The 15,509-nt window shown below is 51.6% G+C and overlaps 6 protein-coding genes across 6 annotated transcripts; 3 read left to right on the forward strand and 3 right to left on the reverse strand.

Annotated features, from left to right (window-relative positions):
* Positions 1-1,006: 1,006 nt before the first annotated feature.
* Positions 1,007-1,839, reverse strand: PFICI_12944 (uncharacterized protein; the record flags this gene model as incomplete). The annotated part of the gene is made up of 4 exons (XM_007841525.1): positions 1,007-1,302; positions 1,361-1,477; positions 1,531-1,644; positions 1,704-1,839. 4 exons carry the CDS (start codon positions 1,837-1,839, stop codon positions 1,007-1,009), a joined length of 663 nt encoding a protein of 220 aa, XP_007839716.1.
* A 1,368-nt stretch (positions 1,840-3,207) lies between these two features.
* Positions 3,208-5,105, forward strand: PFICI_12945 (uncharacterized protein; the record flags this gene model as incomplete). The annotated part of the gene is made up of 4 exons (XM_007841526.1): positions 3,208-3,280; positions 3,353-3,439; positions 3,535-3,816; positions 3,871-5,105. 4 exons carry the CDS (start codon positions 3,208-3,210, stop codon positions 5,103-5,105), a joined length of 1,677 nt encoding a protein of 558 aa, XP_007839717.1.
* Positions 5,106-6,350: 1,245 nt separating this feature from the next.
* On the forward strand, positions 6,351-6,674 carry PFICI_12946 (uncharacterized protein; the record flags this gene model as incomplete). Its single annotated transcript, XM_007841527.1, has 1 exon — positions 6,351-6,674. One exon carries the CDS (start codon positions 6,351-6,353, stop codon positions 6,672-6,674), a length of 324 nt encoding a protein of 107 aa, XP_007839718.1.
* A 650-nt stretch (positions 6,675-7,324) lies between these two features.
* Positions 7,325-9,208, reverse strand: PFICI_12947 (Phenylalanine--tRNA ligase beta subunit; the record flags this gene model as incomplete). The annotated part of the gene is made up of 1 exon (XM_007841528.1): positions 7,325-9,208. One exon carries the CDS (start codon positions 9,206-9,208, stop codon positions 7,325-7,327), a length of 1,884 nt encoding a protein of 627 aa, XP_007839719.1.
* A 2,112-nt stretch (positions 9,209-11,320) lies between these two features.
* On the forward strand, positions 11,321-13,719 carry PFICI_12948 (uncharacterized protein; the record flags this gene model as incomplete). Its single annotated transcript, XM_007841529.1, has 8 exons — positions 11,321-11,386; positions 11,524-11,629; positions 11,737-11,888; positions 11,951-12,442; positions 12,499-12,758; positions 12,812-12,912; positions 12,967-13,304; positions 13,360-13,719. 8 exons carry the CDS (start codon positions 11,321-11,323, stop codon positions 13,717-13,719), a joined length of 1,875 nt encoding a protein of 624 aa, XP_007839720.1.
* A 505-nt stretch (positions 13,720-14,224) lies between these two features.
* PFICI_12949 (uncharacterized protein) lies at positions 14,225-15,253 on the reverse strand (the record flags this gene model as incomplete). Its single annotated transcript, XM_007841530.1, has 2 exons — positions 14,225-15,053; positions 15,174-15,253. 2 exons carry the CDS (start codon positions 15,251-15,253, stop codon positions 14,225-14,227), a joined length of 909 nt encoding a protein of 302 aa, XP_007839721.1.
* Between the last annotated feature and the right edge of the window lie 256 nt (positions 15,254-15,509).

Below are 15,509 nucleotides of genomic sequence, written 5' to 3' on the forward strand. Positions count from 1 at the left end.
GCCAGCTATCTGGACTTGGGCAGTTATGCCTAGGTGTTACGCTTATGCTCTGTCAAACGCCCCTGGCCGGTTGATGAAAGTCCCGGCCAAAGAATATTCAACTGCATGCCGGCACAGTTGATTGTTGTATGTGCTTTACTGGCAGTCTCTGCTGTCGCCTGGCGAGGAGCTTGTAGCTCGATCTGGCATGTTGTTTGTATCATGACCACTGCTTCACATTGTTGCAGTACAGGATAAATGACAAAATCAATAAAAGCCTACTTGTCACCCAATAAATTCATTATCAGATTCACCTTGCCTTGTACTAGTATAATTGACCCGGGTTATGTCCATCCTCACACAGTGTCGACCATATTGTAAGTGGAATCAATGATTTTGACCGGTAAATGCTTTTGTACATAATCTTTATCTACACTACCATACATTGTCAGGATTGTCAAACATATTGTGAAGGCGAAAAATCAATGCAGCTATGGCCTCTGCCCTGTCTTGATCCTGCACTTTGAATCCAGAGACTCACGCCGCATGAAGTGTACCGAAACGATCGAATGCAGATCTGGACAGCTCGTTATACCCCCTTTTATGTTATGTGGCATCGAATACCACAACTAGGAGCTCTTTGTCCCAGCCTCGCCTGACACCCTACCGGAACCCAATAGCATAGCTGAGGTTTCTTCAATTAGCTAATCGAAGTATGGACTTTGCCAAGTTGATCCAGCGTGGCTCAGATGCCTAATTGTACCATAAGTTTTGTTGGGTACGTACTAACGATGGATTATATTCTCAAGCCAGGGAGGCAACTTGAATGATCCCATACCATGGACGTTTGGTATTCGTGCTGCGCTTTTGTGCCGGCTGCTGTTGATCTACTTGAGCCTTTTTTTTCTTGGCAAGTAACGATGTGATTACCTCGCAAAAGCCAGGCGAACAGGAACCAATATCAGATAGCGTTTCGGTATTCCCTCGTAAGCCGCTAGCCAATATCTATCGAGTTCATACAAGGTTTTTATTTGGCGCGTTGCGAAGTACCTTGCTGTGCCTGGTTGCTGGACTGGGTAGATGCCTTGAGAGCGGCAATGTTGTCGTCGATGATTGCAATTTCAGCATCTAGCTTAAGAATCTTCTCCTCAAGGAGCTTTTCGTATTCCTGGTCCGTCAACTTTTTCAGAGGGCTCCATTTCGATGCCAGAATACTGGTCTTCTCCGATCGCTCCCGGCTTGAAAATTTCTGCGATAGGTAGGTGGCACTACCACCGAGCGTGGAGAAGAACAAGATGCCAGGTATAATATTGCTTGGTCCTCCTGTGGTCAGGTCAGTCGTGTTCAGCGTGCTGGAAAATGTTCCTAGCTGTTGACTTACGAAGCAAGCCTCCCACCATACCAGAAACACCTCCTGCTGCTGTGCTTGCTGCAACTCTGTCCCAGGGCCCCAGCTTGTCCTCGCCTCCCCAAGCATGTTGAAGAAGGCTCCGCGATGCTAAAGTGGATCAGTATGAATTGGACAAGGGCTCTCTGGAGTTGTAAACTGACCAACAAAGCTTGAACCAAGAGTAAACCACTGAAGACCAGCGAATGCAGCAAACAAAGCTGGAGGCATATTTCTCATGATACCGGTGCCCAAGCCTACAAAGGAACCGACGATACCTAGATTTAGACGTCAGTACAAAGTCCGCATTGAAGAGAAAAACTCACAAGGTACGTACCAGTGAAACCGCCAGTTTGCAGGGACTTGGCGGCTATATCATAAAGCTCGGATTTTGTGGGCATCTCCTTGCCAGTGGTGGCTGTTGGTGATGAAGCAGGCTCCTGTGGAGGGGCTGATCCTGTAGCTGATGGCATGATGGTAAAGGAATTATGGCGTAGTCGATATGCTCAGACAATAATGTTGAAAGGAGGCCGAGAGATGTTCCAGATGGAGTGTAAGCACTTGAGATTGACCGAGAGCGACCTATGAGGTACTCTTTGAATGTAAAGAGAAGCCGAATGGCAACAGCTGACGAAGAGAAAGGCAAATAGTATTACAGCCGTTGTATATGAACAGGAATGAGAATTGATATGTCGGAACAGAACAGGTTGTGAATAGGATCCTGCCTGTCCAAAATACAAGAATATGTCAAAGGAAGGTTCACAAATTGACAGTCTTGCAATATGCCGTCTCCCTTCGTACCTATTAGGCATGGACTAACTTTGATAGATTCGATATCTGAACTAGGGACGCGATGCACTTTGACGCCTTGACTGCTAAACGGTCCGAGCGTAAATGTCCAAGAGACGCGTTAAAGAAAAAAAAAGTCGCTTTCAAAGTCATGGGCAATACTCTGTAGAAAGGCAAGAAGTTGTGCCCCACCATTCAAAACGTTAGGCGGTGAATTTGGTCGAGCCCTTTTCGTTCATTTTCCCACCTTTTTATTTTTCTACCGCTTTCGCAAAACCAAAACGGCACTAATCGGAACTGGCACGGACTCGAGACTGGACGAAAGAGTGATACGGATAACCAGTGTTACTTGCCTGTTCTGTCTGGTACTCGGCTTTGCGCCATAGATTCCAGAGATATTTTCACCTCGTCAATAATAGTTCAGTCCCATACTTTGAGAGCTCATTTCAGATTACGGAAAACCCTATAGTAAGTCAAGCAGAGTATTGTTTTAGCGAGAAAAATTCTTTCCCGTTTGGACACAGGGAGAGGCCAGAAGGCACCAAAGCCACTTTGGCACTTTCAGGCGCCGTTTTCAAGGTCCTCACATTCCGTATCCTGCGCAGACGCTAAAATGGCGCTGCTGGTCTTGCCGTTATCCCCTGCCGTCTCGCATACACCTAAAGCCTACCGCACTACGCTGCACTACCACAACTACTACTACAGCCCAGGCTGCTCACGCTCTGCCAGATCTTGAAAAAACTACTCGCCCCTCCCAACCAACCATCGAAGGACTACCCTTGGTCTTTCCACAACCAACGACCTCACGCAACTGTGCGCCGCGATCAACATCGACGTCGCGCGCAATTCCCAAACACCGCAATCATGGGTAAGTCCAACCCCGCCTTGTCGCGTCCTGCCGAAACCCACCATTGATTCTCTCTCTCTCTTGAGGGACAATTATGTGTGTGCATGTGCAAACGCGGCTGTGGGCCGAGACATTTCTCGAAAGAAGCCAATGCTAACCTCTACCTGGTGTTGCAGCCCCGAAAAAGAAGGAGCAGCAGCAGAAGATGTCCCTCGGGGCCTTCTTGCAGGATGACAACTATGGCGGATCCTGGGCCGATGAAGTCGAGGAGGTTGTTGGTAAGTCGAAAAGAACCCACACCCCTCCCCCAGGCTCAATTCCACTGTCCTGTCACTAACGCTTCTCACCAGGCTCTCAGCCTCTTCCTCCCGCCACCCATGGTCGCTCTGGTCCGTCCGGCTACTCCAGCTACGGCGGCTTTGAGCGCTCTGAGCGCAGTAAGTTGTCTTGGTCATATGAAGCGATCCAAGAGAGCCATTGTGGCCTTCGCATCGCTATGCTCCCCATGCACATTGAACTAACTAGATACCAGGCTATGCTCCCCGTGATTCATTCCCCACGGAGCTCCCTACACGCCCTCCCTACACTGCCCACTTGGGCAACCTTTCATACGATGCGACTACCGAGACTGTCACCGAATTCCTCGAGGGCTGCGATGTTACCAGTGTCCGGATCATTGAGGACAGAATCGAGCAGCGCCCCAAGGGATTTGCTTACGCTGAGTTCAAGGACGTTGAGGGATTGAAGCAAGCTCTCACTTTGGACGGCCAGACCTTCCAGGGTCGTAGCATCAGAATCAAGATTGCTGATCCTCGTAAGTCTTATTCCTTTGCACCATCTCTAGCCACAATCGCTTACCCCAATATAGCCAAGGACCGCAATGATCGCGCAGACAGAGAGGGCTCTGCTCGTGACCTTTCCAGCTGGGACCGCAAGGGACCTTTGCCCGATCTTCCTGGACGCAACGACCGCCGGGACTTCAGCGAGCGCCGTGGTCCTCCCCGGGATGGCCCCATCGATGATGGCAAGAGCCGCGACTTTGGCAACTGGGAGCGCCGCGGCCCGCTTTCTCCCTTGCCTCAGGCAGAGGGATCTGCATCCCGTGAGAGCAGTCGCCCTCGCAACAACGACGCCAGACGCACGGATTCCTTCCGTGGTGACCGACGAACCTCACCCGCTACTTGGGGCGAGGGCCGACAGGAGGGCTCGCGACCTCCTCGTGGAGAGTTCAGAGAGCGCCCTGAGCGCCCCGAACGCCCCGAGCGCGTTCCTACTGCTGCAGAGCTTGACAACCAGTGGCGCAGCAACATGAGACCCGATCGTCAGACCCCAGAGCAATCCGCTGCCCCGAGTGAGGCTCCATCGCCGGCTGGACCGGCTGGTCGTCCCCGACTCAACCTGGCCAAGCGTACCGTCTCCGAAGCACCTGGCGTTGCATCACCGCCTCCCAACTCGGCGGCTGACTCCAAGTCCAACCCCTTTGGTGCTGCTCGCCCTATTGATACGGCTACCAAGGAGCGTGAGATTGCTGAGAAGCAGGAGCAGAATGCTCGCGAGAAGAAGGAGGCCGAGGAGCAGGCCAAGGAAGAGCGACGTCTTGCAAAGGAGGCTGCCGCCAAGGAGGCCGAGGCTCAGGCCGAAGCCGCTGCCAAGGCAGCAGAGGAGAAGGCAAACGCCCCTGCCGCCGAGGTACAGGATGCTGCTTCAGAGACACAGGATGCTGCCGGTGCCGCTTCAGGTGAACAGAAGATTCCGTCGAGACCACGTGAGCAAGTCCAGAACCCTCGCTCACGCGCTGCAGAGGCCGGAAACTGGAGGTCAGCCTCTGGTGAGACCCGTACTGCACGTGGCGGTTACCAGAACGTCCCTCGAGGCGGCCGAGGTGAATCCCGCGGTGGACGCGGTGACCGTGGCGGACGTGGAGGTCGCTTTGAGGGAGGCCGCCCTCCTCGCGCCAATGGCAATGCACCGGCACCGGCTGCTGCACAGCAAGAGACTCCCGCCACACCTACCACACCGTCAGCCCCTGAAGCTCCTGCTGACCCCGAGGGCTGGACTACTGTTCCCGCCAAGGGAAGACGCAACCAGAGCACCCGCGCTTAGAGAGCCGGGTTGTTGTGATTGCACATGTGCAAACACTCACCAGCAACGCTCGTACAAGATCACAAGACTGGAAGATCGAAAACTGCGTGGCGGCGAGACACGAATGCTTTTTCTCTAGGATCTGCACATGTTTATCGTGTGATGACTCTCCAATTGCGCGGATTCACAATTTCCTGTTCTCGTAGATTGGAAGAGGTGACCACCTCGTCGCTTGTCTACAAAAGTCGTCGGCGCTATTTTGTGCGCATGGGACAGGGGCGGATGGGATGCAAACACATGGCATGCTAGAGGCCAATATAAATGGGAGCCTGAAATGCGGTTTGATCTTGCTTTGATCACGCTGTATCACGAAAAAGTTCATCGTCATTGCATCAGGCTGGAGTTTTATGGAATGGCGGGCGTGAAAAAGAAGATCTGGCAATAGATCTTTGTTACGACTTGACTTTCTAGTTTGTCCTACGATGCAAAGCGAGTAATGGTATGCAATGAAACGAGCATCGTAATGAGATAGACCACCGGATAGGAAAATATACCATTGCCCTTGAGGAACAAAACCACAACTGATCAGACTCCTGAGTCCATCACATCATCTCTTGGACTGTGTATATGGTATGTCTTTTCTTTGTACTACCATGTGATAGAGTGTTGATCCCTCAGGTGTCTTCTTATGGTGGCCATATTTCACAATACTCGTAACCCCACGAGCAAGTGAGTATATGGTCAATTCGGCGACTATACTGCCACGCCTTAGTCGCGTGTAACTTGATCCATACTCAAGACACAACTTCACACCGACGTCCCGGGCCCCTTTTCACATTGCCTAGATGGCTGTAGAGGCTGGTAGGTGTGTTTTGGGTTTGTCTGACTTCCTTTCAACAGTCAAGACAAGGATAACGACGACGATTCGGTGGCCAACCTGTCTGCGTCTACACGATGACCTTCGTCGCCAGAAGCCAACGCCCCTCCTTCTTTGTTTGATTAAGCAGCTCATGGATAGCTCTCAAGGATGGAAACTATTTTGCAGTTCTCAGAGAGCAGTGTTTCCTGCCTCAAGCAAACCCAAGCCATCACCCTCGGGCCTCAACTCCCACCACCACGGCTCATTTCATCCGGGAAACCATCACCAAATCACCAGTCCCACTACAGACGGTCGCCTTCTTGAGTTTCTGTAATTCTTGAAGATACTTCCAAAATCAATTCGCAATCGACAAGGCCCCTGCAAGTCTCAGAGACCACCGAGACAAGATGCATAACTTGAACGAGCTGGGTCCCAAGGTCGTCCCCGACATCCAGGTCGACCTGGTTGCCCCCGTCACGCTCGAGAACCACGCCTTTCTCCATTCCGATCGCTTTGCCGGCATTGGTTACCTTGACAACAAGCATTTGGGCATTGCTCTGGGTGTCGCCCTGCTGGTCTTCGTCCTCGCCCTGCGTTGCCTCTGGAACTTTTCCAAGCGAGCCGAGCAGCGTCGAATGCAGCAGGTGCAACTTCAGGCTGCTGCCGAGGCTCGACGGGCTCGCGCATGGCTTGGCCAGAACAAGCGCCGCCGTTTGAACCATCGCTTCTAGAGAGAGGTTCCGCTGTCTTTCTCGTGATTCCTTCTCCCCTCTCATCCATTCCACCCGCCCCCTGCCAATGTTTCTTCATCCCATGAGAGAGAACGTTGGGATGGAAACGAGAAAGAATGAATTGTTCACTATTTCAAGAGGTCCATGCCAACTATCCCCTTTTCTTTGCCTGGGCTGTCAACCCTCAGGTGAAAGATCACGGTGGGCTTCTTGTCTGATGGAACTTCATCCTCTTGGGGAGGCAGGACATTGAGTACACAGGACCAACTAGTAAGAAACCTCCAATTCCCTCCAATCCAAGCTTACATACTAACTTATTTTCCCAGCTAGAGCAGCAGATGATAGCAATGATGAATAAGGGCCAGGTCGCCAGGAGGATAAGCAGATGATCTCGAATCAGTGGCCGTCCGACTAGTAGACAGACAATAAATCGAGCATTGTCAAGGAGAAAATTACTCGCTTGTGTCAATTGCCTTTCCGCAATCGTGAATTATCAACGTGAACATGATGGTTTCTGTGGAATCAATCGGTTTGTTCAGATTGAATAGCTTTGTCTCTCATATGTGGTAACTAATCTAGTGTTGTTTTTCTGAAGCTCTCCCAATTGAACATGAGCTAATCGCTAATCTATCTTGAGTCCCAGCATTCATTTACAGGAAGACTTGCAAGTTGATCTCGACAGTGCTAACAGGGTATTTCAAATCAAATTTCTCCAGCACAGAGGGGTGGAGGATACCAAACTCTCCTATCCGCAAGGCCTTTCCACCTAGTCTAAGGTAGATGGCAGCAGCTCGGCCTTTGAAGAAAGTGTCCTCATCAATTGGCTCGAGCCAGTATCCATCTCGTTGGGTGTGGTCTTCAGTCACCTGGAAGTCAAGGCTCTTGCTGCTCTTGAGGCCCTCTTCTCTGGTCAAGAAACCTTGGCGCAACATGAGCATCACACGGTCAAGCAGACCGTGCACCTCCTCGAAACCGCTCGTCTTACCGTACCACGCAGCACTGAAGTGACGCTCGTTGCGGGCCTTGCGCTCAACGGTCTCGTCCTTGAAGACGACATCAGAGGTTTCGAAAATCCTGATGGGAACGCTGTGCTTCTTGTTCTCTCTGATGGTCTTGAGGAGACCGGGTATCAGAGATGTCCTGACGATCTGATACTCTGCGGTCTTGGGGTTTGCCAGCCTGACGGCAGTATTGCTATCGTCCTTTCGGTTGAGCCAGGCAAAGTTCTCATCGTGGCTGCACAGAATCAAGGGCATGACTTCGGACCAGCCTGCCATGCCACACTCGAAACGAATAATGTCGGCAAGCTTGTTGATAGACAGGGGCGCGCCAACCGTCCGGGTGACTGACATCCGCGGCAGCTTGTTGAAGCCATAGGCAATACCAAGGTCTTCCATGATATCACACCTCTGCAAGATATCGGCTCTGGTGGGTGGGATGGACACTTCAACAAATCCAGCCTTGCTCGAAGGCTTGGCGCTGAAGGACATCTTGGCAAGCAATTTCGAGATGTTCTCTGCCGACTCCTGAATACCAAGACAGGAGTTGAGGTAGTCAATCTCTACCTCGGTCGACCGAGCCAGGAGGTTTGGCGTAATTCTTGTCTGGGAGTTATGCTCTGAGACAATCTTGACGGGCTCAATGGCGTACTGATCACCACAGTAGGTAGAGAACATGGTGACCATCATGTTCAGAACAATGTCCAGCTTGGTAGCGTCTGTTGCGGTACATTCAATGAAGACGTTCTTGCTGTCGAGAGTAATCTTGGAGTGGTCGCCGTTGATGATGGGCGGTAGGGAGCAAACGGTTCTGTTTGCGTCGTAGATGACGGGGTATACGGGCTTGTCCTTGATGATGTGCAAGTATTTGCCCAAGTTCCTGTCCTTCTCGTAGAACTCCATAAGTTGTTCGCCGTTCATCTTCTTGGTCTGGTTCAGAGGGATGAACTCAATGTCCTTTGGCGACAGGGCCTCGTATGTGAAGGGGCCCTTGATCGTGTCCAGGTCGTGGGTGCCGATGGCCACCAGGGTACGGCCACGGGCAAGATTTTGGTGCAGCTTATCTTGTAGGGCAATGAAGGACTCGTACGACTTTTGGGTGAAACGGACATTTCGCAGAATGGCGCCAGCAACCAGTGGCCGGACCTTGGTGGTGTCCTCCTGGACTGTGATAGTCTCGATGTTGCCGCCGGCGGGCTCGGTCAGTCTGAAGTTGGGCGCGGGCTGCTTTCCGCGGAAGATGTTGAGCATGAGGGCGATGCCCTCGAAGCACAGCATGTCATAGCGGTTGGCGGGAATCTCAATCTTGAGTTGAGGGGGTTCCTGCACGCCATTGACGACAGGGCGATCATCGTTTTCCGTGTCCTCGTCCAATTCAATGCCGAACTCGAAGCAAAGCTCCTCGAATTCCTCGGTCGTATACCTATGCGATGTCCTGTTTAGTGGGGTTCCTGGGCTCAGAGGGGAGAGAGAATTGGCGCACTTTTGACCTAGAGCCTCGAAGAGGTCGTACTTGTCGACGGCGACGGTAGGCATCTTGAAGAAGGATTGCCTAGAATGTGGATTTGGTTGTAGTGGAATGGAGAGGAGATCGCCAGCGTGAGCCACGAAATTCTTCGGTCTTGTCTGCTTGAGTCACAGAAATTTGGCTGCAGTCTGGGCAGCAGCAGCAAGGCACAACCCCACGTTGAATATGGGTGGTATTATGCATGTAACGGGTCCATGTTTCGGGGGGGATGATTCAGAACCACATCCGTCTCCACCAGCCACAATTGGCCCCACGTCCACTGAGTCAATCTCATTCCATCATATGAGAATATACATCACTTTCCTGAAGTGCCGTACTCCGACTCCTTATTCAACTCCAGTATACCAGCCGGATGGTAGAAGCTTGCGGCATGCTTGCACGGTGGAGGTTCAGTATGCAATCTAATACAAGACTCCGGACATCCAACATCAATCACAGGCCGAAGGCGGCAGCATACCACGCAGTATGACCAGAGTCGAGCTCTAGGTTGTTTAATAGTATGTCCCATAAGAGACCCGTGGACAATCAAAGAGAGCTTATTCGCACCGCGTCGTCCTTTTGCTCGACTTCAATCAGCACTGCTAGTACCACAGAAGATCCGGTGGACAGTAGCCGAGTGGCTAACAGCAATTTACTCAGTACTCGCAGTACAATCTGGAGTGATGTTGGGTCAGACATGGTTTCATTGCCATCGCATAAGCGACGCCGAGTTGAGAACTGCATCACGAACAACCAGCACTCGGCGACGGAGAACCCTATCTCCGATCATATTCGGCACAAGACATATCAAGCCAGTATTCACAACTCTCCACTTACATGACTGTTGATGGATCTGGACGGACTGGGCGAGAGACTTGTTGGACATGGGCACCATCATGCAAGTCCTTCCGTGTCCATGCCCAAGGCTCTGATGAGGATATACCCATCAATATTTACCACTTGGGGGATACGTCAAGAGGACAGCAGTCACTTTTCATATATTGGGCAGGAAAGGGGTTTTATTCACCCCTAGCCTTGTCAGGCATGAGATCCAACGATGGGCAAGATCCACGTTGACCAGATCCAAATAAATAGTAGGACTACCTCATCCTACCTATTGTAGTGCAATATAGTATGATAAAGAGAGTTACTCGTTCTTTTCTCGTCCAACGTGCTGTGGTTGACAATCGACCAGAAAATGTGCCAGCTGCCACGGGACTGCCAAAACGTCGACAAGGGCCTGTGCGCCGTGCGTGTGTTGATCGATAAGTTGGGAGTACTATGTATGCTTGGACCTAGCAAACGAGGCTCGCCTGTACATTAGCTTGAGCTCTTAGGGGCGGGAGAACACGCAGTGCGCTCACTGTAGCCAGCATTTTCAGCAGTCAACTGAAGCCAAATTCCCGCCTTCGCAGAAATACCTACACATACCTGACGTGCTAAACAGACATCAACCCCCTCCATCAGTCACCCAGATACGTAAGCTGCGTGTCTGACAAGAAGACCTCAGTGTGCGGGTTCAGAGTCCCTGTGCTCTTTTCTTTTCCCCCGCAATTAAGTCATCAATCTGAATATAATTTTTCTTCTTCCCTTTTTACTGTCTTGAAGCTAACATCACCTTTTTGCTCTGTTGTTTCGGTTTCTTTTTCTTGCGCTCGAAAACAATTCCGATCTTGGATTTTGATCGGTTTACGGCACTAATAAATTATAAGGTGACCTAGAGAGAGAGAGGCGTCCGAGCCAGCAACAGCCACACCCACTGACTGGATACATTACATGTAGGCTGGGAGGCAGGTAATAAAGGTACTTACTACTTGGTTGCTAGTACCAACTGTGCCTCGTAGCAATTGAGAGGTCAAAGGTATGCATCAATGCACTCCCTTCAACCTGCCTACATCCATGTACCCAAGCTACTGAAGGACCTTGCTAAAAGGCAAAGTAGTGAGAAGCACAACGACTGAGCAACAAGCGGGCCTTAAATCCTGTTGCATCACTCTACTTCACCCACGCGATCGATCAGCAAGCACCAGCCTTTAATCAACTCTCTCGCTCCTTTCCCACCCCTCCGCCAACGAGCCCTACAAATACACACCAACAACAACCATTCTCAAGGGCGCCCGATAGATACCCGGTTGTTCATCATGGCTGATGCGCCTACTGCCAGCGATGAGCTCTACCCCATCGCCGTCCTTATTGACGAGCTCAAGGTGCGTCCCTCCCTCTCTGTCTCTCCCTCCCCGCCGCCAGCGGTGACCTGCCTGGCCTGACCTGCACCACTCGATAAACGTCATGTCAACAAAATGCCACCCAATTCTATTCCGCGCCCGCCTAACCACGCTTGCAGCACGACGATGTCCTATTGCGCTTGAATGCAATTCACCGACTCTCTACTATCGCCCTCGCCCTTGGTGCTGAGCGCACCCGAGACGAGCTCATTCCTTTCCTCGATGGTTAGATCCCACCCAGCCTACCTGTCATAGACGCCCGACGCATGCGTCTCGTCGTGCCTAATCAGCTTCCTTCCCGAGCAGCTCGCCCACTAACCTTTGCGTCGCAGAGTCCGTCGAGGATGAGGATGAAGTTCTTGTCGCCCTGAGCGAGGAGCTCGGCAGCTTTATTGAATATGTCGGCGGCCCTGCTTGGGGTCACGTCCTGCTGTCCCCCCTCGAGAACCTTGCCGCCATTGAGGAGCCTGTCGTCAGAGACAAGGTCTGTAGCGCCACGATTCTGCTCCATTGCCTGTTTGGCCCTTCTTGCTCACAAAACTCCAGGCCGTCGAGTCGCTCAACAAGATCTGCACCGAACTCTCCTCCCAGCAAGTTGAGGAGTACTTCATTCCTCTCACAATCCGCCTTTCCAAAGCCGATTGGTTTACTTCAAAGGTCTCAGGATGCGGTCTCTACACTGCACCATACTCGAAAGTCTCTCCCGCAGTCCAGGAGCAGCTCAGACAACAGTTTGGTCTCCTGGTCCACGATGAGACCCCCATGGTCCGCCGCCAGTCCGCCACACATCTCTCCAAGTTCGTCAAGGAGATGCCCGCCACTATTGTCGTCGAGGAAATGATACCCCTGTTCCAGCACCTCGCACAGGACGACCAGGACAGCGTGCGCCTTCTTACCGTTGAGATTCTCATTGCCATTGCCGAGGTCGTACCCAAGGAACAGCAAGCAAGCCATGGCGTTTTGCTCACAACCCTGCGCAACTTGATAGAAGACAAGAGCTGGAGAGTTCGGTACATGATCGCCGATAGGTTCGAGAAGGTTTGTTGTCCCCCCGCGGAATGCGACTGTCACTGGATTTCTGACTCTTTGAACAGATCGCAAAAGCTGTAGACGAGGAAGTTGTGTCGAGAGATCTGGTTCCTGCTTTCACCAAGCTACTCAAGGATAACGAGGCTGAAGTACGCACTGCCATTGCTGGCCAAATTCCTGGCTTCTGTGCTCTGGTTGACAGGACCGTTCTATTGAACGATATCATGAGCAATGTCGAGGACCTGGTTTCGGATACTTCTCAGCACGTTCGTGCTGCCCTTGGCACCCAGATCAGTGGACTTGCGCCTATTCTGGGCAAGCAAGAGTGAGGATTTGACTCGGAATTCGTTCTGGATAACAGTGCTAATCATAATCTAGGACTATTGATCACCTGCTACCCATGTTCTTGCAGATGCTGAAGGACGAATTCCCCGAGGTTCGCCTTCATATCATTTCGAAACTAGAGCTCGTTAACCAAGGTACGCCGATCCTTTGATCATGCTGATTCTGAACATCATTGCTGACCTGCTTAGTTATTGGCATTGACCTTCTTTCTCAATCGCTTCTCCCGGCCATCACACAACTCGCAGAGGACAAGCAATGGAGAGTTAGACTTGCTATCATCGAGTATATCCCGCTGCTGGCAAGCCAGCTAGGTGTCAAATTCTTTGACGAGAAACTCAGCGGACTTTGCATGGGCTGGCTGGGTGACACAGTCTTCTCAATCAGGGAGGCTGCCACTCACAACTTGAAGAAGCTGACTGAGGTATTTGGCGTTGAGTGGGCCAGCGAGGCCATCATTCCCAAGGTCATGGCCATGGGCTCGCACCCCAACTACCTGTACCGCATGACCACAACGTTTGCAATCACAGTAAGTCTACCTTGACAAAATCACTCAAGTCATGTTGCTAATGTCCCATACGCAGACACTATCTACTGTGGTGAGCTTGGAGGTCATTGACAAGTCGATTCTACCTATGCTGGAGAAGCTTGTAGAAGATGATATTCCCAACATTCGATTCAATGTTGCCAAGACTTACGGTGCCCTTGTCGACACGCTGAAGCGGCTGCCCGAGACTGGCACCATCTACGAATTGGAGAAGGCTGGCAACAAGGACTTGACCGCCGCTCCCAAGTCTCTGGAGCTGATCAACGAAAGGGTTTTGCCTAGCCTGGAGAAACTGCAGAAGGACGACGACGTGGACGTTAGATATTTCGCCACCACGGCAGCAGCGCAAGCCCCTGGCGCAAGCACTGGTGGAGACCCGATGAACACGTCGCCATAATTCAGAGCGAGAAATGCCCAAAAGAAATGAAGCAATTTTGATATCCCCGACTACGCAGTTCCTCGTTGCATGTATTCACAGGAGCATGACGCCAAGTTTCCATCAAAAGAATCAACCACCCCTTAGACATAAAAAGACCATGACAGAGATGGGAGCGGGATGACGACTCGAGGACTTGTGGGAGTTTCAAAAGGTAATCATGATCCCGTTGGTAATGACTGCAGAGAAAGCCCATGTCTAGATCCGGGAAGATGTTGGAACAGAACAGAACAGACCAGACAGAGAAGTGCGCAGGGCACTTCCATCCCAAATACATTGGGATTCTGTACGATTACAAGGCAAAGGTCATGGAAATAAAAGAAAATCGATTTATAGAACACTTGTCCGTGCGTGCAGTTGAAATAATGGTGGCATCGTAAGTTCATGTTCAATCATGGGTATCAAATTGTTTGCGTTGTTTCTACACAGCGGCATCTTATGGGGTGATTATCAGTAACGGATCTTGTCACCGAGCCACCTTGCGGAAACACATGCTGCTAATGGTCTGACCCTTGACTCCGCCAAAAGTGAAGACCCTATACTTGAGGCGATCCACAACCTCAAACGTCCACCCTCGCAGATCCTGGTCCTCTTCCTCGTCGAAGGCAGTCTTGTCGGCAAACCACTGCACAAGCTCGTCCTCGGTCCAATTGCAGCTCGTAATGAGAAACAGGCCGCCATTCCTCACCAGCCGCAGCGCCGAGGCGCGGTACCCTTCATTGATGCGGCGACCCCGGCTGTCGGTGGCCGACGACAGCGAGATGGCGTCAAAGGTGCCCTTGTCCAGCACCACGTCCCAACCACTATTTTGGGCTCCGGACAGCACGGCTGAGCCGGCGGGTGGGGGTGATAGAATATCGAGCTGTTCAAACTCGACGGGTTGACGGGAAGGATTTGGTTCGTCTTCGTCTTCATCATCCTCTTCGTCTTCTTCTTTCTCCTCCTCCTCCTCGTCGTGGTATTCTGCTTGTTTCACCTCATTGATGCGCCGAGCAAACTCGACACTGCGCTCCGAGTAATCGACGCCGAGCATGCGGCCGGCCCAGCCCTCGTCGCGGAGACCAAAGAGAAGCTCGCCGTTGCCGGTGCCCAGATCGAGAAAGCTCGTCTCGGTTCTTGTCCTCTTCTTTGCTTCTGTTGGGTGGTCCGACGACGACGACGAGGAGGATAAAAGGTGCGTCGCTAGAAACTCTAGTACCTTGTCCTGCGCCCCCGAGTCGTCGAACCAGTTGGTCCCCGTGTCTGATGGGTTGGCCGTGTGGTTGGAGATTTCGCGAGTGTAGAGCTCGTCCCAACTATAATGGTGAGAAGAATTGAAAAAAGAGTTAGTCAAGTTTATACTTGTTGCCAGCAAGAAGAAGAAAAGACTCAACAAGAAAAACTCTATCGAGAATGTACTTGGAGGTTATACGGACTATTCCCTGGTGCCCAGCTCTGAAGGTTCGAGATGGCTCGGCTTCGCCGTCGTTGCGGCGCTGTTTTCTTGGTCTGCCATTTCTCTGGACTGGCAGGCACGCTTTGGAGATGAGAGTTTGAATGATGGATAAGAATTCGTTTGGCGGCAGAAAGGTTCGGTCAAAGAAAGCCCCCAAAGAAGAACAAGAATATCCGACTGATCTACAGTCTATCGCTAACTACAACAGCTTTGTCAGCCAAGTATAACTTTTCGAAATTGTCCAAATTTCGGAGGGGTAGCAGTGAACGGCTCACGACCATGGAGGGGCAGAGCGGCAGAATTGACTTTCCCATTG

Source organism: Pestalotiopsis fici, assembly GCF_000516985.1.
Source record: "Pestalotiopsis fici W106-1 unplaced genomic scaffold PFICI_Scf_10, whole genome shotgun sequence".
Taxonomy (NCBI): domain Eukaryota; kingdom Fungi; phylum Ascomycota; class Sordariomycetes; order Amphisphaeriales; family Sporocadaceae; genus Pestalotiopsis; species Pestalotiopsis fici.